The following is a 23296-nucleotide window of genomic DNA, read 5'->3' as shown; positions in this document are numbered from 1 at the left end:
TGATCTGTTGGAAATACAAATCTGACCATATCATTGCTCCTTGAATAACACTTAAATGGTGCCCTGTGTTCCTTAGGTTAAAGAACACAAGCCCTCATTGGGGCCATAAAATCCTGTGTGGACTGATGCATGATGCCCTCTCCAGCTTCTTTCTCATCCTTCCCTCCTTGCTTTATTGCCTTGGTTATACTACATTTCTTTTTTTTTTTTTTTTTTTTTTTTTTTTAAAGCACAACAGGATACTTGCCCCATTGCACAGCTTTAGCCAAGGCTATTTCTCCTGCTGCTCCCATATGTTGCTTTCATGATCCCTTTGCCTGGTTACAGCCTTTCTTCCTTTGGAGCTCACCCCTGTTAGGGGTGAATTGCTCCAAGAAGCAATTCATTTTTTTAAATTATGCAAGTATCTATTTACAAGTGTCATGTGCTTCTCTGTTCAAACCTTAACAGGGTTCAAGTTTGCTGTTACTGATTCTGGATTTATTCATTGTATTCCTCTACCCCCAACCACGACTAATTGTAGACTCTTTGAGAGCAGGAACTGTACCTGTTTTGCTCACCAGTGTATCACCAAATGCCTGGCACATAGTGGGTATTTATGATCACTTACTGAAGGAATGAAGTATGAGTCTCATTAGACCAAGCTAATCACATTGTTCCTAGAGTAATCGGATCCTCTCTAGGGGCTCTTTGCCATTGCACTCCTAGTCTCTAGAACAGGACCTGGTAGCAGGCACACTGAGTAAAATTAGGCTGTGCCAATGAGTGAATGCCCCAGAGACAACCCTTCCTCCAAATCTAAATAAAAAGACTCCATCAATATTGAGGAAATTTGGATCTGAGATTCTCCCCTTCCTTTATGCTTGCTACATTGTGGATTAGCCACATCTCAGAAATCATGTCTCCAGCCTGGGAAATGGGGGCTGCATGGGAGCTACTCAGAACCAGCCCTGGTCCCCCCATCCCGGAATGTCAGACAAGCCCTGCTAAAGAGGTGGTGGACAACTCTTTCAGGAATTCTCTAGGCTGTAGATGAGCAGAGTCTACTCAGTCAGCCCTGGAATGTGATGAGTTGGTTTTGCCATTAGCTTGTGAAAGGAATGAATAAAATTCCTTATCCGTAAGTCCTTATAGGAACAGAATCTCTGACTCTACAGACAGCATAGTTTAGCACACAGCTCATGGCCACTCAGTGGCAAAATAACGAATGATTGAATGGATAAATAAAGCACACAACTGTGGTTCACTCACCCTCGTATTATGTTATAATTATCTGTTAAGCAGCAATGATGAGGAGGGAGGCCTGTGCTAGACACTGGTGTTAGAGAAATGAATAGGGTGACTTAGCATTCTCACTAGAGACTTGACCAAGCAAACCCAACATGTCTAAGTTACAACAGCTTAGGGAAAGTGCTCTGAGAGAGGAAACACTTAATGCTCTTAAGCAAAAAAAAAAGGGGGTGCATCAATGTGCTGGAGGGCTTAAACATCAGTGCATTTGGGGAATCAGGACCATAGCTTTTGTGTAGTAGCATTCCTTCAACTTAAGACTCCGCTGAGTTCTATGAACACATGACTTAAAAAAGGAGAAAACTCAATTTGCTTCCATGAGAACAAATGTGTGTGGGCAGAGACGTCATCCCCTTAGCTAAACACTAAACAACCACAAACATTTAGGGAGCCCTATTACCAGTCAGAGTCTGTGCTAACATGGGAAAACTAAGATAAACGAGGCATAATCTTGCCCCTGAGGAGTTTGCAGACCACTGGAGGAGACAGATGTGAAAACAAATAACTAATAATATTGGTGCATTGTAGTAAGAGATATTGTGAGGCATGTGCAAAGTGTTATAAAGTGTTAATAGAATTTAGAGAAGAGGGAGGAACTCTCCCAGGGGCACAGACTCAGAGAAAGTGTATTGGCTGATGAAGAATGAGCTGATGTAGATGTGGAAGAAAAGAAGGAATGAGTTAGGAAAAGGGTGGTTTAGACTTTTAAGCTGCCTCATACTTAAAGGCTGGCACCAATGGGAATATAAACAGAAGCAGGAGGAAATCCACTTAGGGTGCTGGTAACCCCTGGACCACTCTCTAGAATGTCTGAAATAAGATGTTGCCTCTAATCCCTAGTACATAGCATGAAGATACTGGTTTTTGGCATTGTTTGCCTGCTTACTTTGCTATGGCATAAGCAGAATGGTTGTTTTGGGAGAAGGGATTGAGGAACTAGATGACTTGAGAGCTGGATTCAGGGGTTCTGACCATTGAGGTCTAAAATTGGAATCACAAAACCTGTGGAATTCTGGCCCTTACCTTTATCAGCCATGTGACTTTCAGCAACTTCGCTTGGTTTTCTCATCTATAAAATGGGAAAATCAATATCTCATCTATCTTTGGGAATGTTTGTGAGGACTGACCAGGCCAGATCCATGAAGTTACCCAGCACAGGGCTAAGGATATAGTGAGTGGCCAGTTACCTGCCTCCTCTACTGAGGATTATGTCAGCAAGTTAACACCTGGTAGAGTATGTTGCATTAGTATTAAATGCTAAAAATGGAATTCATCAGATTTAAGTGTTTTTTTGAATCCAAGATGTATTCAAGTTCCCTTGAATATACAAACTTTTTACCCTACCGTTTGTTTCCTATAAAGAACAAAACAAAAACCACTTTTTATCTTTAAAAATCTAGTGATTTAAATTGTGTTGCCCCAACATAAAGCTATTATTTCCATCATTTACCTAAAAGAATAATGTAGGGTTAGGTATAATTCCACAAGCCCAGGAAATGTTCCATGGTTTGATCTTACAAACAAAACAATATGAGAGAGAGAGAAAAATCTTAACTTGATTTGCCTTAAGGAAAAGGATGCTTCAACACAGGTACCCAGGTGAGAACCTTGGGCAACTCACTTAATTTCTCAGCACGTCAGTTTCTTCATCTCAGAAGAATGTAATGATCATCCCAACCTCACAAGGAATTGATCCTCAAAAGTTATTACATGGGACAATGTATGTGATGCCCTTAGCACAGTGCCTGGCACATAGTGAGCACTCAACTAAAGGAAACTGTTGTCATTATGATGATTGTCTAGTCACATATGTGGGTGCTTTCAACATTGCTGTCCTTCCCTTTCCCCTCCTAGGTGCCTCCACTCAGAATTCTAACACTGTGGAGCCAGAGAAGCAGGTGGACAACACCGTGAAGATGGCTGGCGTGATCGCTGGCCTCCTCATGTTCATCATCATTCTCCTAGGTGTGATGCTCACCATCAAAAGGAGGTGAGTCTACTGCTGCCCGGAAGACTCTGCTGACCCGCAGTGACCCCATCACTGCTGTGTGGCCAGGATTTTGCTCTGTTAATCATTGTCCAGCAGGGATCTTCTGATATAACCGTTGAGGTCCTGAAATATGTGGGCCAGCTGTGGTTCATTGTGTTGCTGTTTGAAGGGTGCATGCTGCCTGCTTGACAGGTGGTCCTGAGGTGGCCAGTTTCTTATGGGCCAGTGGTCCCTATGACTGGGCCACTGCGATGTGCCATGGGATTCCATGTATCACGAATTGAGTCTTATAGGAGTTAACTGCTGTGTTGCAATCAATCATGTCATCAGGATAGCTCGGGAGCCCCAGGAACATAGATGAGTCCAGAAACACAGTTGCAGGAAAGTAGTGTTTTACCATTCTCACCTCCATTTGCCCATGATTTCCACTGGTCAAATAATAGCATCCCAGGCCGCCCTCTCCATGAGAGATAAAGCCTACAATGGTATAAGAGTTCCCAATTACAAGTTCTATTATAGTACTATGCCCTGTCCCATGAAACCTTCCCAGCAGGGTTGCTGTTGCTTGTCACCTCTCAACAGCATGTCTCCCTGGACTCCTCTGGCCAGCTACCAGTTTGCTCATACTGTGTGTTTTCTCCAGTTGCATTTCTCATAAAAGCAAGCAAGCAGATTCCTCCCTTATTCCCAAGATTTACTACACCAGCATCTTCTGTTTAAGAGTCATTCACAAGGCTTGAGGATAACACAAGGAAATTGCAGAGAGGGAAGAAAATACAAAGGGCTATCCCTGAAAATACAAAATCAGCTATCCCTGTCCCCAGGGTGCACTGGTTATTCCTCTAAACAGGGAGTCTTACTCGCCCCTCTCCTTAGCCCCTGCCTGCCACCATGCTAACACATCTACTTCCCACCTCCATGTCTTCTTAGTTTCAATGCCAGGGCCCCAACCTTAGTCTCTACCTTCCCACTCCTCAGTCTGTCATAGCAAACAAAACATTTATCCACATTATAATATATGTGGTGTATTGTGCCCTGCTCCCAGGCAAAAGAGCCTTCTACGTTATTAACCAAACCAACACCTTAGCCTGAAACTCTGGGTTTGCTTATGCACAAAGTTCAGGGCAACCCCAAGAACAAGGGCTGGGAACTTGCTTCCATCTGTAGGATGAAAAATGCTCATCAAATGTGTTTCCCACCAAAACAAAGGGACAGAGTACCCCTAACAACTAATTCCAGCTTCTACCTTAGGAACCACATGAATATAAAATGCGGAATTTTTTTTTTAAAAAAAAGCAATATCCCCATTTCCAGCAATCAGTGATTTAGAAATACTAGGGTCCAGTCAACCCTCTCTTGACTATGCAAGCACCAGGATGTCCCTCTGATGATGATGATTCTGCTTTGGATCAGTTGTACCTGCCTCTGGCCAGGACATTATACTGTGAGGACATCTTTTCTTGACATTTATTGTCTAATAGGATCATGTCTTGCCTCAAGCTCCCAGCAGAATGGCTTAAGAGCTAAGGTTCTCCTCCAGGCTGTGATGTTCTGGTTGGAGAAACTAGCGGTAACAGAAGGTACTATGTTAATATTGGGGGTGAAGAGCCCTCAAAGGGTTAAGGTCAACACTACATTGTCATATCACCATCATCACTGATAACACATGGCCACATTATATGTCCTGGTGACTAGTCTGTTGCTATTACATGGGGTAGTATATGACTTTTGATTTCCCTGGGGGAGTAAGCACGTTGTACGTGTAAGATCATTGAAATGTTTCTTAGAATTACAGATGTATTAGAGGCAGAGGTGAGTTTGGGATTGTCCACCCAAATTAATGGAACTGAATACCTCTTTGGTAGACCTGGAATTTTCTTATTCTTTGCCACTGATTTGTAAATCAGATACGCTCTTCCAATTTTGCTCTTTCTAAAGCCTGGCTTAACCCACGTCACCATCGTCTGTGAGATTGTGAAGAAATTTCACTTCCTTCTCACAGCTATTTCTGAAACGTGTGACTTTTTGGGAGGGAGGAAAAGGCTTTATGTTTCCAGGGTGGGAGCGACTATAAAATGAGTCCTTTGTGGTAGTTTTAACCTCTTCTGAGTATCTTTATCATCTCTCATGTCTATCAGAACTGTCCATCAGACCCTATCAACAGGCATCACATGATCACCATTTCTCCCCAGGAGGCAAAACCTGGGCATTGCATGTTGTGGGGTGCTACTCAGTGTTTACATATATGGCATCTTTTGAAGAAACTAAGACATTTTGTTGGCCTAGTTGATTGAAACAGTTTATAGATGGGAGGGGAGGGTAGAAGGAGAAGAGGAGAAAATGGGGAGGAAGAGAGAAATTGCACATAGGACTGCACTCTTTCCACTTACCTACAATGCCTTCCTGTGTCTAGAGATGCCCCAAAGGAAAGCAAAATTCTGTGCACCTCTTCTTTCCCAGATACCCCCAGCTGCATATATATATATATATATATATATATATATATATATATATAATATATATATGCATATATATATATATATATCACTGATTAATTGAGTCTGCTACCAACTTACTGTTGGCCAGAATACTATCTACATCTACCTCAAAGGAAGATGTATTCAAGTCAAAGAAACTTCCAAGTAACAGGCTTATCACCATAGCTCAGGATACTACATATGTAGTAAAACATACCTCCTTAACATCTCCTCAGTGTCCTATCATCACCTACAGTGCTTGGACTCAGGAGTTCACAGAGGCCAACACCTGCTGCAACCCGTCCACTGGCTTAAGTTTGCCTGGGTCTTCTCCCTGCCTTCCCTGGGCATGGACATGGTCGCTTTCTGGTTTTTTCCTACTCCTAATATGTTCAACTGACTCAAAGCCTCCCTAAAGCTATAGCCACAGATGTTTCCAGCAAACATAAGATGTCCCTAGCTTCTCCCCCTGAAGGTTTGTGATCATTGACTTTAGAGCTTCCTTGCCACTCTCCAAAGAGAGTCCTTCTCTTCCTATTAGGGGTTTCCTTTTATGACACAGAACTAGAAGACAGACAGAGAATGGGCTTGAGATCCAAGGACGAAGGGAATGGTTTAATGAAAAAAGCTTAATTAATGTATATTTAGATAACTGAAAACAAAATACAGGAGGGAAAAGAGAATATCAACAAAATCTGAGAGGTGTTTTGTTGTTGCTTGGTTTTGTTTTGTAATGGGGGGAGGGAGATCTTGAGAAATGAAAAGGAGAAAGGGATATGAGATGTTGGTGGGTGATTTAAATGGGATTCACTTATAGTTTGAAAGAGAAGTTAAAGTTTAGAATTCTTTTTGCATTATCTTTGGCTGTTTGAACTGGGCTATATTGAATGTGGAACCATATGGAATTAGGATTGCATGGACATACACAGGATGATGTGAACATTATAAGAAGGGATCCTGGAGCCCCTCACTGACAGAGTTAACTACCAGTGTGGTTTTAGCCACACCAACTACACAATATCCATCCTTCTGCTGTCACTAGATATTGGCTCCATCTTTTTCTTCTGGATCTGTTGATCACATCTAGAGATCACATCTGAATGTTCTGTAATTGGTACCCCATGTCATTATGTAGTAAAACATACCTCCTTTTCATGAGCACCATGTTAAGTCCTGACATCGAGAGAGACCTTCAACACTAACTCATCACTGGGGTCCTGATCATCTTCATTCCTTGCCTCCTCCCCTTAGAACTGTTAAACATCCTCCCCACTCCTCCAAAATCAGCAGTCAAAAGGTTGCATGACCAACTCTATGTTTTCTTAACTTCATACCATGGGGCACTTTGTGCCTTTCATGCAAATTAAGGTGAAAAGATCAAGTCTTATTGCCTTAACCAGCATGTCTCAGTAGTTGAAGGTGTTCATTAGCCACTCACATACAAGAAGGTCTACAATTCAATGTTTGTTTGTGGAGCATGAAATTGTATGTATGCACACATAAGTTTCATATAGTTCAGTTTTATCCCTTGGGACACACTTCCTGGAGTCTGAACATGGTCCCTTAGAGCTTAAAGCATGGCCATGCGCTTATGCATAGGGAAACAACAAAGCCAAGTTATGCAGGACTTTTCACAAGATCTGCACCCCTGGACTTGTCTGGATCCTACACTAACCTGTCCATCACATTTTAATTTTCAAATAAGAACTAGGAAATTTTAGGGAGGTGTATTCAAAGTTGGTACCATCCATGGTTCTAGCCAGACCCTATCTTCTCCCCTGCTCCCCTGCCCAGCTCTTCCTAGTGCAGCCTGAACTCTCTGCCAAACTTTCCTTGCCTGTCCAAATGGAAAATTTTGTTCCAAGAGTGTGTTTGGAGTGTCTTGAGTATAAATATGAATGTCTATTCTGAGATTTTATATGCATCTCTGGTTATACATCAATTTTCTGTGACTTGTACCTGCCCTCCAGTAGCTCCCAGTCTAATGGATGTACACCTTGTAGCTGTGGACAGAGCATCAGAAAAACTGGCCCCAAATTTTTAGTCCTGTTTATTTGCTGTTAACCTTGGAGAAGCAACTTAACAAATCTCAGCCTTTGCTTTCCCTTCTACGAAAGGTAGCCAGTTTTATGGGGCTATTCTAAAGATCAAATGAGCTAATTATTGAAATAGGCTTTGTTCCCTGAACCTGCCTAAGGAATTGCAATGCGCACTATCTATAGAAACATTCATCTCCACATGACCATCAACTGTACCAAGCCAGCTCCAAACCCATTACTAATATGCTAATGGCAGGGTTGCAATCAATGCTCACACACTGACATAATTTGCATCATTTTTCATTTAAACTGCAGCCGTATTCTGATTTTAATCTTCCTAATAATCATAGTAGGGTAGGTCTGTTGTTTGTTTGAAAAGAAGAAACTGAAGTTCAAAAAGATCATGTGAGTTGGTGAAGGTTTTGGGCAGAGTTGATGTGGAAACCCAGTCTCTGTGTCTCTAGAGCTCATGCTGCTAACTTCTACTCTGTCAGTCCATGGAGACTGACAGGAAGTAAGCAAATCCTGAACTAAGAAACATGTGACTCACCTTCTGGTACCACTTTCCTCTCTGGGGCTTGTTTTTCCCAATTTCACTATATTTGTCTTTTGTGCATGCTGTTTCCCTCAGTGAAATGTCCTGAGATTTCTCTTAACCTACAAAGTTCCTATCACACTCTGACTCTCAGCCTCTTGTTCTTCCTAGTAGGTCTCCCAAATGTTACCCACCAGCCTCCTACCCCAGGAAGATCCAATGATGCTCCTCTGCATGCAACCACTGTGCCATACATGCCAGTCTTCATTTGTGTATTTATCACACTACCCAGTGGTTGTAGTTTTGCTGGCCTGAAGATCAGTCCTCTCTTATTAGAGCACCATTATCCATATCATCTGCCCCTGGACATCTACTTTGAAAAATCCCTCAGGCATTTCATAGTCAAAGCCAAAATCATTACCTACTCCCCAACCTGTTTCCCATCTCATTCAAAGGCACTACCTCCTATCCCATCATCAAACAGATGGGATTCCAACGCCCTGGATGATTTACATTCTCTTAGTCACATTCTCTCTCTTTCTCTATCTCTCTTCTCTTTCTCTCTTTCTCTCTCTCTCTCTCTCCCCTTCCCTCCTTCCCTCCCCACTTCCCTCCTTCCCTCCCCACTTCCCTCCTTCCCTCCCCCCCTCCTTCCCTCCCCCCCTCCTTCCCTCCCCTCCACCCTCCTCTTCCTCCATTGTCTTTTCCCTGGGTCAGACCTCTATAGCCCTATTGCATGAGTTTCCTCACTGACCTTCCTAACTGTGCCCCACTCCTCCAACCTATCCTCCACACTGTAGTCAGCATCATGTTAAAAAATAAAGCTCGTACTCCCAAACCTGTCATCTAAAGCCCTTCAATGGCTTCTTCTCCATAGCCATGGTTCATGAGGTGGGAGTGAGGGAAGAAGCACATGTCTAAGTCACCTGGGGAATTTTGTAAGTGATACTGTCTCCCTGCCCATATGGAAACAAGTTTCTTAGTTCTTCTTAACTTTTTGGTTTTTCTGGGGTTTTTTTCTTAGTTTTTCTGACAAGTCTGCTAAAGTCTCTCACCTCTGCTCCGTAAGTTTTGCTTATGAACTTTCTTCTTCAAAGCCTGTGTTTCTCAGCTCCATGTGACCAGCTATTACCCATGTTTAAGGACTAATTCAGTAGCCACTTTCTCCTATAAACCCTTCCTGACCTTTGATCTAGACAGAATCTCTTCACCATCTGGATCTCCTCTGCGAGGACTCATGTTGTTTTCTGCCTTATACTTTTCCTTTGTATTTGCATCCTATTTCCTCACTAGACCATCAGCTGTCTATTCTGATTCATCCTCATCTCCAGTGTGCCTTGTAAATACTGAGAATTTCCTAAAAACATATTGAATGGGAGAACCCAGTGGAATTAGAACAGATCAACTCTCTATGCATTGTACAAGAGAGCTTCACTCGGAGAACAGACCTAAATGTCAACATTAAGCATTGATGGTTTGTACACCAAGTCCTGTGGTAGGAGGGTGGTAAGGCAAGGCTGGAGGGCAGTGTGTGGAAGACATACCATGGTCTGCGCCTTCAGAGGGCACATTGTCTACCCAGAAACAAAACGAAACAAAATAATGAGGCAATCAGAAAAGCTAACTCAGGCCAAGCTAAAAGAGGCAGTGCACTTTATTAAGGGTACTACAGATCAGAAAACTGAAATGGAAATAGAGTTTAAGGAAATTGCCTGCAATCACATAGCTAATAAATGGCAGAGTTGGGTCTCAAACTTGGACAATCTGATAATGGAGTCCATACTCTGAAACATCATCTAATCTGGATTAAATATAAAACAGGACCTGCTGAGATGCCAAATTGTGTGGCATAATTTTGAGTGATTTGTTGAGGTGGGAAAAAAGCCCAAACGCCCAAACAAAATATGTCATCTTCTGTTCATCCTGTTCTAAACTGCTCCTTCCTCTACACCTGAAAATTAAATCCTGCTCCTTCTGCTTGCACTCACGTGGGCAGCCACTTAAGCTGGGAACTTGGAAGTCCTCCTCAATGTATTCACTTTTAATCACCTTTTGATTTTGTGTCTTAACCGCCTTGCACACTGCTGACCTTCCCCATCCCCATGGCCCCTGCAAAGGAAGCCCCCAACAAATATTTCTTGTGTTGGCCAGTCAGTGATTGTGTAACCACAATCACTCTGCCTTTGACTTTCTCCTCACCCTCCTGCTAAAAATTATTCACCTACAACAAATATTTGGTCATGTGACTTCTTGGGTTTTCCCTGTGACCTATGGGACTGAGACCAAGCTCCATAAACTCTTTGGGAACTAGCCCTTCCAACATCTTCCTGTTCCCACTTTGTTAACCCATCTGCCCAAACCACAAACACAGTTCCGTCTGCCTAAACATTCCCTTCTCCTCTCCTCCATCTGACTTCTCTTTTACTTTACCACTCAGGCATCCCAGATTCTGGGCTATCTTGCCTGTTTTCCCTCCTCACCCCTATCCCCAGGTATAGACTCACAGCTCCCTGCATTGCCTTATCAGAATTGATCATGACAGAAGATAATACAACATAATAGCTATTAATACAGGCTCTTTAAATCAGACTCCCTGGATTCAAATCCCTGCCATGCCACTTAACAACTGTGTAAACATGAGAAAGTTGCTTAACCTCTCTGAGCCTCACTTTTCTCATCTGTAAATAGGATAATAATGCCTCATAAGGTTACTGTGAAGATTAAATAAAATAGTTCATGCAATATACTTAAAACAGTACCTGACACAGAATTGTTCTCCCACTATTTAAGTGATAGCTATTATCATCTGCTTTATAATTTGCTTGTCTGACTCTCTCATAAGACATATGGACTAGATTAGGATCTCATTTGTCTTTCTGTCTGTACTTGACAGAGATAAGGATATAATAGACCCTTGAGAAGTTTCCACTGGATTAATGATGGAAAGATGGATAAATGGATGATGGATGGATTATTGGATGGATGAGTGGGTGGGTGGATGGACAGATGGATGGATGGATGGATGGATGGATGGATGGATGGATGGATACATGCAGGCATACAGACATACATGCATGCATGGATAGGCTCATGGATGGATGGATGGATGGATAGATGGCTGAACGGGTGGGTTTATGATCTAGATGGATGGGTAGAAAGTCAAATGGGTGGTTAGATAGACAACTTTGTCCTGTTTAAATTGTATGGAACAAAAGAAAACTGTGCCTGAAGTCAATCCTGTCAGCAGGCTGAAATAAGGTTCTGCAGTATGTGATTTATTAAGTTTGGGGTTATTGTTTTGTTTTGTTTTGTTTTCTAAGCACAGCTGTCTTCCTGCTTAGGATTTTTGGTTTCAGGCAATCTGTTACTTGCAATATCACTGTATTCTTGTAAATTTAGACCTTCAGTAAATCTTCTTCAAGGTTTAGAAAAAAAAACACACATGTAAACTGTTTTGGTCACAGAGTAAAGACCTGTGATACTTGACCTAGAAGACTTTGCAGTTTAATTGGGAAAAAAGATTCAATGAATAGAAGTTTGTCAGTTACCATTATCCTGGAGTTGCCTTCCTGCTGGGTCAGAGACAGCACCAGAAGGCTTTTGGTGACACCCAGGATAACTCAGAAAAGCAACTTGGAAAAGGTGGTCTGTGGTTTGAAGGTGAAGAAGGAAGCATGTTTCTCGGCTCAGGCCAAGGTGAATCCTGAAGGTTGACAGCAGAAAAACTAGGTCAGAATGAATGCTCAATGTAGCTGAGGAGGAGGTGGCCGCTGACAGTAAGGGCATCCAGCTCGGAATGGAAGCCTTGCACCTGGTCCAAAGATACACAGAGCCTTTGACCTAGTGAGATATGGACAGTGAGAGTAATTTTATCTGCTCCTCAGGGTTGTGGGGAGGATTGAAAGAGGTAAGTTGTGACATCCCAATGCCTGACTCCCCAAATTTCTCAAGATATATCCGTTTTCTTCCTTCCTTGAAAGCAGCACAGGCTTGAGGTCAAGAACATGAGCTATAAGCCTTAGAGCCATGTTGCTATCAAATCCAGTTACTAGCTGTGTGATATGAAGTTACTTTTTGTTTGCCTCAGTTTCTTCATCAGAATAGTGGGAATGGCAATAATACCTATCTTTTAGGGCAGCTGTGAGGAATACATGAGTTAATAATGTGTGCTAAAGCTGAGAACAATACCTGGCACATAGTAAGTGCTGTATAAGTATTTGTTCTTATTTTATTATTCCTAAAGAGGGGAACACTTTGTTCCTGGTGACCAGAATAAAAAGCAGTAAACCTTATGTCTGTGGATGAGGTGCAGACATAAACCACCCTTTATTGAGCCCTAATACATTCCAGATGTTTAGATTAATATCAATTTAGATTAATGTAATTTACATAAAATACTTTATATATTACATATCATATCTAATGTGAGTATAATTTAGATTAATACAATGCTAGTGCCTATGGTGATTCTTGGGAATACATAATTATTGCCCCCAAGCTTGAGAGAGAGAAACTGGGACTCAGGGCTGTTTAGTGACTTGTTCGAGGTCATGCAGTTAGTCAGGTGATGGTGCTGAGATGCTAAGGCTTATTGTATTTCCACTCCTCAAAGCTGTTTGAGCTGTCAGTCATCTATGCTGTCCACCTTAGTGCATGGATCAGGAAATAGAGGTCCAAAGGGAAGAAGAACTTACTTGTCCAAGATGTCACAATGAGCAATTGAAAGATCTGAGATTATAATGCTGGCCTCTTGATTCTCAGCTCATTGTTCTTGACAATACAGAAAACACAGGTGTCCTATAAGTCTTCATCAAATGGATCCTGAGTTTTATGTCCCAGGGGAATCACTTTCCAGACACTGAACCTGCCAGCAGTGAGGTGGAGAAATGATCTCCTTACAGTGCCAACCTATATGGCTGGTGAGGGGGATTTGATGACTTTCTGTAGGAGCTTCCAATTCCCACTCATCGCAGTCCCCAGTTCTTCACCTTCTCATCATCTAGGGTCACCGTTCTTTCAGTCTAGGATATTGAACAGTTTTCTCTGTGACCAGATCTTGCTGCACTGTGGCTCATTTTCCCCAGCTCAGCCCCTTAAGGAGGTGTGGGGCTTTCCTTCTTCTGTGGCTTCCTATCTTTTAGACTCACTTTCCTTCTGGTATGTAGGGTTGGGCTTTGCCAATTGATGAAAGAAAGACTAGAGATAGCCCCATCTTGGGAGCTTTGGATATTTCCTACTTGAGATGGGAAAATTTAGGGCTATGAAGACATGTCCCCCCACTCCGCAGTTATAAAGACTGTATTTTCCTGTACCAAGCAAATGGGATAATGGTTGCAAGTAATCAAATAATTCAAGAAAAAAGGAAACCATTCTTGTCTACTCAGATGGATATTTGGAGACCTGAATTATCTAGCCATTTTTCTCAATCTGCAAATGTATCACTTATTGTCACGATAGCTAAATCTGATGTGAAATAAGAACATGCCTATTTATTTTCTTACAACATAAGAAAAGTCATAACAAAGGGAATATCATGCTTGTATCTGAGTTTTGTGATTGCTTAGAAGCCAGGAGCCAGTAGGGACATTGGAGAGAGATTGAAGCCAGTGATTTGGCAAGCTTTCTTTTAGAGAATGGAATTCTCAGACATATGATATCTTAAATGAAACTTCAATGTATAAAATAGATTAAAGTGCAGGTGCTGTGGTGGATGGTGGGGGCCAGCAGCCTCACTTGCTCAGTACCCTCCTTCTTCATTACACAGTGCCTGCTATAGAACCCCCAGACTTCTGTGAACACAGTTTGAAAATTACTGATCTAGTTTAATGCACCTAAGGGACAGATGCAGAAATGAAGGCACCGAGAGTTTATTCAAGGTAGAGTCTGTTCAGACTGAAGGTTGGAACTCCTCCCTCTCAGTACAGTGCTCTTCCAAGATAAGGTTGGACTTTGTGCTGGTCATCTACTGCCATGTAACAAACTACCCCCAAAATCTAATGACCTAAAGAGCAACAGTTATTTATTTTTCTCATGTGTCTTCACTTTGGGCAGAGCTTAAAGGGAATGACTTATTTCTATTCTGCGATGTCAGTGGTCTCAGCTGAGGTATCTTGATTGGCTGAAAGTAGAATGGCTGGGGGCTGGTGGGACATTTCTTTCTCTTTATGTAGTCTCAGAGGCTCTCCTGTGATCTCTCCAGCATGGTAGCCTCAGGGAAATTGGGCTTCCTCTATGGAGACTGAGGGTTCTAAGAGAGTTATGGACAGAGCTGAGAGGCTTCTTATGTTTTTCCCCAGCTTGGAAAGTCCCAGAACATAATTCCTACCACATTCTGTTCACACAGGGCCAGCCCTGACTCAGTGTGGAAGGGCACTCCACAAGGGCCTGAATACTAGGAAGTGCAGATCACTGGGCAGCCTTCTTGGGCACTGGCTATATGATTTCCTTGCTTTGGGTATGACCTTACTAAATTGACTCTGATGTGATTCTGTCTCTTCTGAAATAGAGGAGAAAGAAGAAGTTTGGTGTTGCTTAGATCACAGTACATTATCATAGGGAAGAGTGGTAGACTAGTCCTAGGAAGCCACTGAGAGCTGATCCAATACCCCCACCCAGCCCCCGCCGACCAAAAAAAAAAATCATAATTATAAGGAAGCTAGTTTTGGCTGACCATAAGGAAGAACTTTGAAACAACTACAACAGCCAACATGAAACTTGGCTTCCTCTGTGTGAGGCCATGAGTTCCCCTATTATAGAAGAGGTCTCTCTTGTTTCTTCTACTACTGGAAATATCTGATTCTCAGCGAAGATGATTAGTAGAGGAACTTGCATCTCCTTGAGCTTAGGGATGCTGAAATAATATGTGCATTTCTAAGAATCAAGATTTCATTAAAAATCTAATTCTTGTTTGTTTGTCTTTTCTTTTTCCCCCATTTTGGACATTTCCTTCATCTGACTGCCCATCAATATATAGAAGAAATGCTTATTCCTACTCCTATTACTTGTAAGTATCGAGCTGGTGTTAACTTTGCTTCGTGCCCTGTAAGGGAACCTGTAGCATGCATTTCCTGCACCAACCAAGTGTCTGTTAGTTTCTCATTTTCACTTCTGTCTAAGCTATCTGTAGCCTTAAAGTTTTTATTTTGCATAAATATGTTCCATTTGAAAGTGTACTGTCATTGTTCAAGTTCGTTATGTTTCTGCCATCTTGGATTTTTTTCCTCTTATTTTTAGAGATGTGAAGGGCTGTTTCTCCTTTGTGAGTGCAATTTTCTATTTAGGAATCCCTGAATTCCATCAAGCAGGGGACCAAATCCTGCTGTAGGACTTGCACACATAAGACAGAATCACAGTCTTAGCAACTTCTGAATCCATTTGTTTTTACCTGGAGAATGGGTAGCCCTGGGGGCTCAAAGTTTAGAAAGGAATTCATTGGCTGTTTCTGCTATTTCAGAAAATCTGCAGGGATTCATTACTTGATCTAGAACCAGCCTCACAGGTGAAAGAAACATCCAGTGTCTTTGCTTTGGGCTGGGATTATGTGTTTGGTGTTTAGCATTATTTATCTTATGTTATCAACGCATTTTGTTGGAAGTTATAGATGGGTGCTTGCTTATCCGTTTTTTTGCACTTGCTAAAAAATAGTGATTATTTTCCTTATTAATAAAACAGAGGGCCGGGTGTGGTGGCTCACGCCTATAATCCCAGCACTTTGGAGGCCAAGCGGGTGGATCACCTGAGGTCAGGAGTTCAAGACCAGCCTGGTCAACATGGTGAAACCCCGTCTCTACTAAAAATACAAAAATGAGTTGGGTGTGGTGGCAGGTGCCTGTAGTCCCAGCTACTCAGGAGGCTGAGGCAGGAGAATTGCTTGAACCCAGGGGTGGAGGTTACAGTGAGCCAAAATCGTACCATTGCCCTCCAGCCTGGGCAACAAGAGCAAAACTCTGTCTCAAAATAATAATAATAATAAATAACAACAACAACAAAGATTCTCAAAACATGAGAGCAAAGGAGAACAACTCTGTACAATAGATCCTTGGTGATAAAAAGTTAGAAGGCCCCTGAACTAGTCCTACATTCCTAATATGCACTTTCTATTTTTGAAAATTGAGAGGTTGTAGGGACCTTAGAAAGAGACTGAAGGATGTGAATTCGTGGCACATCCAGCTAGCAAAAGAGTGGGATTAAAACAGGTAATGCCTGGCTTCCAGTAAAGTGTATTACTTAGCACTCCATGTCTTCCCTCACCTCTGGCAAACTCAGCTTTATGAGAGAGGCTGTGCCTAACAGCATTACCTGCTGAGGACTTCACAGATAAAGATGGAGCCAGCAAAAGGCTGCCCCATCCCCTCTGCTCAGTGTTGGGTCCACAGGTCTTTAGGACGGGTACTACCACCCTCATGTTATATGGGAACAAATGGACCCCCATCACCAATACTGGAAGTACCAGATCACTTATGCCATGTGTTTATTAATTCATCCCACAAACATGCTTTGAACATGCACATTATGTTTCAGACAGTGTAGATGAAGAAATGACTAGAGGCTGGGTGCGGTGGCTCAAGCCTGTAATCCCAGCACTTTGGGAGGCCGAGACGGGCGGATCACGAGGTCAGGGGATCGAGACCATCCTGTCTAACCCGGTGAAACCCCATCTCTACTAAAAAATATAAAAACCTAGCCGGGCGAGGTGGTAGGCGCCTGTAATCCCAGCTACTCGGGAGGCTGAGGCAGGAGAATGGCATAAACCCGGGAGGCGGAGCTTGCAGTGAGCTGAGATCCGGCCACTGCACTCCAGCCTGGGCGACAGACCGAGACTCCGTCTCAAAAAAAAAAAAGAAATGACTAGAACCCAGAGGTTCAGCCTCACAGTATTCAAACCTATCTGAGAGACTAGCATAACATCACCTATTAGAAACGTCAGCTGAGAGACGCCTCTACATACTGTGGTACAGGAGCACTTAGTTGAGTGACAAATTTTTTATATTGCAGGGGATAGTTATCAGTGTATTCAGAGATGGCTTTATACATTACTGAAAAAATTAAAGTTCTGATTAGAGGAAACTGCATCTGCAAAGGAACGGAGGTACAAAACAATATGGTGTGTCATTGCTATGGTGGAAGGAGAATGAGCTTTTGGAGTGATGCAGCTCTGGGCTCATGTCCTGCCTCTATCATGGTTATAGAGCCGTGGGCAAATTTTCTAAACCTTTTGATTCTCTTTTCTCTTAATTATTAAATGAGGGTAATAGTGCCTGACTCACAGAGTTGTTGTGAAGAGGAGATGAGATGATTTTGTAAAGTGCCTGGCACAAAGTTGACACTTGTGAAATATTAGTTTTGTTTATTTCCCCTTTCAGAAACCACAGGGTTCATGGCACGAATGGCAGTCCCTGAGAGCCCCTCTGTTCTTTCAGGGCCTCTTAGGGTTTGCATGTTTCACAGCAGATGTGGGTATACAGGGACCCATCACCACCTCTGGCATCTCACCTCCATCCCTCTATCAGCCAGTTTGTCTAGCAGGGTCTTTGAATGCCCACTTTATATAGTGTTGTGTGCTGGGTGCTGGGGTGGATACCAAGATGAGCAGTGTGAGAGGACAGAGGATGGATCTGCACATACTTGCAGTTGAAGGTCCAGTGATTTACAGGCCTTTCAGTTGGTTGAAGTTCTGTGCCACAGGTCCCCGAGCAGGAAGCTCATACCAGTAGCAGGATGCAGAAGCATCTGGATAGGACACAGGGTTTCCATAATTATCTTCATCTTATATTCACCAACTTCAGGGCCCCCATGAGGGTCATATATTGTATGCCACTGCAAATAGCCTGCCTTCTATAGAGAAACCTTAGGTGGTTAGGTTTTTCTCTTAAGCACCATCTTCCCATCCCAACTACCACCAAGCACTTGTGAGAGATGAACCAGTTCCTAGACTTAAAGGGATTGAACAGGTAAGATATGTTTAATCATTTATACAGGAGAGGAAAATAGGAAACCACCACCACACGCCAAGTATTTTGTACATACATTTGCTCACTGAGTCCTTTGAATAGCCTAGTTCGGTAGGTACCATTATCCCTATTTAATGGGAGAGAAATTGCTCTGAGAAGCTAAATCATTCCCCCAAAGCTACCCAGAAGTAGATGGGAGGGAGAACAGATTATCCTGGAAATAGAGACCTCTTGGGGTGAGAAATGGTCATGTGAGTCATATGCGTATGACTCTGGATATATTGCAATGAGAATGCTGGTGGAGCTCCCAAGCAAAAGCATCCATTGGGAACTTGGAAATGCAGAAGTGAAGTCTAGGTGGGACATGGATGTTTGGAACCTTCCCCTGAGTGGTGGCAGATGAGAGTGCCAGGTGGATGAAAGCAGGCCTGAAGAAAGAGGACAAGAACAGAGGGCTAAGGGCCAGGGGCTGAGGCCCAGGAACTGACCATGATTATAGAAATAGAAGAGGAGAGGAACTGGCAAAGCAGACAGACAGATAGGAGTAAAACATAAGGCCCAAGAGGAGAAGGTTTTTGCAGCAGGGGGAGTTAGTTGGCCATAGCAGATGCCGCAGAGGATGGAGGGGGTGGGCTTGGGCATGACCTTGACATTTGGCCATCAGAAATCACTTGCACAGGTTTTAGGGATGAAGATTTAGGAGGAAGCCATCCTGCTTAGGGACCATGAGTAGGATCACGTTTTTTTGTAAAATGGAGGAGACACATGATACTGGCCTCCAGAAGGATTAGAAAGTCCTGGGCAGAGATTTAGTTATAGTGGAGGAGCCTGGGCAGAAGGAAGGGGCTGAAGATGCTGGAGGCGGGGGCTATGGAAGGGAAGGTCTGGAGGCTAGGTGTTTGGTCACAGGCAACAGTGTAGGAGAGGAGGAGGGACAGGACTCGGAGACCATAGGATTGAGAGAGGCATGGAGATGAGGAAGAGGAAACAGAAAGGAAAGGATGTCCCCTTATGTGCTAGTATATACCCCGAGGGGGAGCCTTGAAGCCTCACTCCTCAATGTGTGGACCATGGACCAGCAGCATCAGCATCACCTGGGAGCTTGTCAGAGATCTAGCATCAAGGGCCCCAGCCCAGACCCCTGAATCAGAATCTGCATCATAACAAGGTCCCAGGTGATTCATACACGTTAGAGAATCACTGACTTAACTGGAGTCTCACTCGTCTTATCTATAAAATAGGAAAAGTAATACCCTCCTCATAGGTATTAGGAGCCCCTGGTCCTTTTAATGAATAAACACTGATTTCACTGAAGAGATTGGTTAGCCAAAGGGTGTCCTCTCTTCAACACACTTTGACTAACCAATCTCTTCAATGAAATCAGTGTTTATTCATTCCACAAATACTTGTGGAATGCCCTCTATATGCTAGGCATTGGACAAGGTTCTGGGTATATAGGAGTTAGCACAAGCAAAAATCCCTACACACGTGGAGCTTTTTTAGTAGAAGAGGTAGAAAATAAACAACATATATAACAAAAATAAATAGTATGTAGTGGTAAGAGCTAAGAAGAAAAAATAAACTAGGGAAAGAGGAGATAAAGTATGGTGGGGGAGGAGCAGAGGAATTCTATTTTTCCCCCAAAATAAAGAGGCCGTCAAGTGCTCTCCATCACTGAAAGTATCCCTACACAAGAACAGTGGTCCATAAATATTTTCCATAAAGAGCCAGACAGTAAATCTTTTCGGCTTTACAAGCCAATGTGTTCTGTGTCGCATCTATGCACCTCTGATGTTGTAGCATGAAGTCATGGCGATGTGTTTGAATCAGTATGGCTGTGTTCCAATAAAACTTAATTTTAAAAAACCAAGCAGTGGGCCAGATTTGGCCCACAGGTCACAGTTTGCCAATTATTGCCCTAGAGTTTTGAGAGTAGGGAGAGGGTGAGGTTCAAGATTCATCCTGTTTTATTGAACTCCTGCTATGTACTTTACCCTGTGCCTGATACTGCAGGCACAAAAGTGAATAAGGCACACCCTATACCAGACTACAAAAGGGCAGAAGTTGAAAGGCATTACCAGTTGGTCCCTACTATATATACTCACCCAATGCTTATAACAAGCCCTGCAAAGTATATGTTATTTTGTTGATTTTATTTAGATGTTAAGACTGAAGTTTGAAGACTTGTCTATTGCTCACAGCCAGAATGCAGCAGGGTTAAGTTTGAGCTCGGGACCACATGGCCCACAAGCTCTACCCATTCTTCTTACTAAGCCCTGTTCTTTGGGAGATGGGGGCACTTCTGCCTGGACCATGTGCTTGGAGCACATCAGCCAGGTTGCAGAAGAGCCAGGTACCAAATGTACCTGTCTGCCTGTAGGGCCTCGTTTCTGTGCATGGCCACAGTGCCCTGCTAGGGATAAGAAGTGGTAGCTATTCCGGGCTGGCAAGGAGGCTGTTGGGTCAGTCCTGTCTCTGCTGTCCTGGGGATTGGCCACGTGATGTGGCTGGTCTTCCAAGCAGTGCTGTGCACAGGCAACATGCTGAGATGAGTCAGAGCTGAGGGCACTGAGCTGCTGCATCAGAGGTAGCCAAGGGGTTAGAGCAAGAGGTTGCAAAAGGGGTGTTAATGACCAGGATAAGTAATAGCCCAATAAAAATCGAGCTATGGAACAGAGGGACTTGGGGACCCAGGGACACAGGATAGTTAAAGATAAGGCCCATTATTTTCTCTCCAGTGCACACACACACAAATGTGAATAATGTGGGTTTTGGTGTCAGGCCTATTTCACAATTCTAGGTTTGCCTCTCCTGTGAGATTGTTTCCACCTGGAACACTCATAGAACCACTCTGAGCCTCAGTTTCTTCATCTGGAAAATCGTGATAACAGCGGTGACTTCCCAGTGTTTTGGTGAAGGACAGTGAGAGAGTGTACATGTAGAGTGGCTGGCACACAGTAGGTATTTTATAAATAGCAGCTACTATTCCTCACATTCTGAGCTGACAAAAATGCTTCTCTGGGATCCCTTTTTGCCTTTCTGTAGTAAAGCAGACCCCAACAACTTCAATTGTTCAGTGTTTGCCTTTTTAAAGGATATTAAGAGCTGGCATATGTCCACAGGTTAATTTACCTCAAGGTGTGTGATGGGCACAGTAATTGTTTTGAACAGAGGTATTTTAGTGTAGTAGTTCTTGAGAAAGCGCGAAGATGTTTACCAATTGTTCTGGCTGAGAGAGAGCACGTAACTACTTCACTTAGCCTTGGACAAATGCCTTGTGCAGGTGTCTCCAAGGCGGAAAACCGTGACCTGGGCTGGTTTCTGTCTGCAGATACTCCATGGGACTCCTGGGCTTTTCTATAGCTTCCAATTTCCTCCATCTCAATATATTCAAATCCTACGTCATTCTTCAAAGTCCAGATCAAACACTGCCTTCTACAAGAAGTCTCCCATGATTCTCTCCACCTGTGAGAATGGCGCCTTTCTCTGAACTGCAGTTGCTTTATATTATGGGCAGGAGCAAATGTGTGTTAAGGATGTTGCTTGCTCATTAGAGTGTTCTTCATGGAACTCCTAACACATACAGTGAACCCCAGTAAGTGCCTGTGTAATGAGTGAAGAAACAAGATGAATTTAAAAGACTTAAAGCTAAAGTCAACAGGGTGGTACTCTGTTCTTGAAAAGAAAAAAAAATGACATCAATTTTTAGATAACTCTAGACCTTGTACCTTCCTTGCTTCTGTGACTTTAAGGCCATTTTTACTTCTATTTTTGCATCTGTGTGACCTGGACAAGTCACTCAACTTTTTCTGAATCTCAGTTGCCTGGTATGTAAAACAGAGATTAAAAAATGCAAACTGTACAGAAGAAGTCTCACAAAGATTCAATGGACGTAATGTAAAATGCCTAGCACATAGTAGGGCCTCATCAAAATAAGAGACTGCTCCTTTCTTCAAAGGCATATGCGTTTCACATCATCAGCTGCTGTGAAGCAGATATCATTGCTTCAATATATTTAAACAGGCATTTTAAAATGATTCCATCAAGAAATACTCAAAAGTTATTTAATGTAATTTATCAGCCACTTTGAATAAAAATGAAGAAAAAATAGGAATAGAAGAAAACCATTTAAAGATGCTAAATATCAATTACCAGCAAATATCAAATAATCTACAGCAAACATGTTGATAGGTGAAAATCTAACATTTTCAGTCAAGACTAAAGTGGTTACTAGCAGTGTTGCTGTTCAGCCAAGAGGAGACCCTTGGTGGGAATTCTGATTCCTGAGTGTCACCCCCAGTTCTGCTCAGTCTCTTTAAAAGCACGGTCTGGGGATCTGCATTTTAACAAGTATCTCAGATTCTTATTTTTCCTACTGACTTTAAGAACAACTCTCATGACATCCTCACACCACTCTGATTTAACTGTCCCTTTCATAATGTTTATCCCTGCAGTGCATTCTTCCTGGAATTCTTCCTATCCCCCTTGTGTGCCCAGAAAATTCCAGTATCTTTATAAAGGGAGTATCATTGTTCTGTACTTTGGAGGCCCCCTCCAATTTCCACAGAGCATGCCCATAGTGCTGGGCTCATATCTTTGTCGTTGCATTTATCTTTTGTTCCTTCACCCATTGACTGACTAATTCATGATCCCTTCCCAGGTTATCCTGCCCTTGACATCTTTGTATGTCGGTCTCCATGTAGAGAGAACTATGTACTACTCATCATTCATTTCCCAATGACTAGATCAGTGCCCAGGACAAATCAGGCATCATAACATTGTGTTGATTAGATGAATGAACGAACATACGTGAGTGGTTATATGTGTGGAGTTGATACCCTTCCAATCTTGTTTTGTCTCTCATTGAGTTATAGTATTCCATTCTCTAGAAGTTTGTTAATATCCATGTTCACTTATTTTGGCCGATGGTGATGATAGAGCTTTCAGATCATCTATTTTGTAGTCTTATATGGGTTTATGGATTTTAGGTTTAGAAATGTTTCATTGGTACTTGC

General features: G+C 42.7%; 1 protein-coding gene across 21 annotated transcripts in view; it reads left to right on the top strand.

Moving 5' to 3' along the window:
* The window catches only part of PTPRT (protein tyrosine phosphatase receptor type T), a 1114889-nt gene that overhangs the window by 945512 nt on the left and 146081 nt on the right, over positions 1–23296 (top strand). For 11 of the 21 annotated variants that reach the window (XM_074003238.1, XM_005569031.5, XM_005569028.5 and 8 more), the window contains one exon: positions 3145–3280. In XM_074003238.1, coding sequence (XP_073859339.1) covers positions 3145–3280 — 136 coding nt within the window. Of the gene's footprint in view, positions 1–3144; positions 3281–15304; positions 15335–23296 lie in introns of all 21 variants that reach the window. The other 10 variants (XM_005569030.5, XM_045364109.3, XM_005569029.5 and 7 more) reach the window with 1 other exon arrangement.

Source organism: Macaca fascicularis, chromosome 10, assembly GCF_037993035.2.
Source record: "Macaca fascicularis isolate 582-1 chromosome 10, T2T-MFA8v1.1".
In the NCBI taxonomy this organism is placed as follows: Eukaryota; Metazoa; Chordata; class Mammalia; order Primates; family Cercopithecidae; genus Macaca; species Macaca fascicularis.
This window is presented reverse-complemented; position numbering and strand designations above follow the sequence as displayed.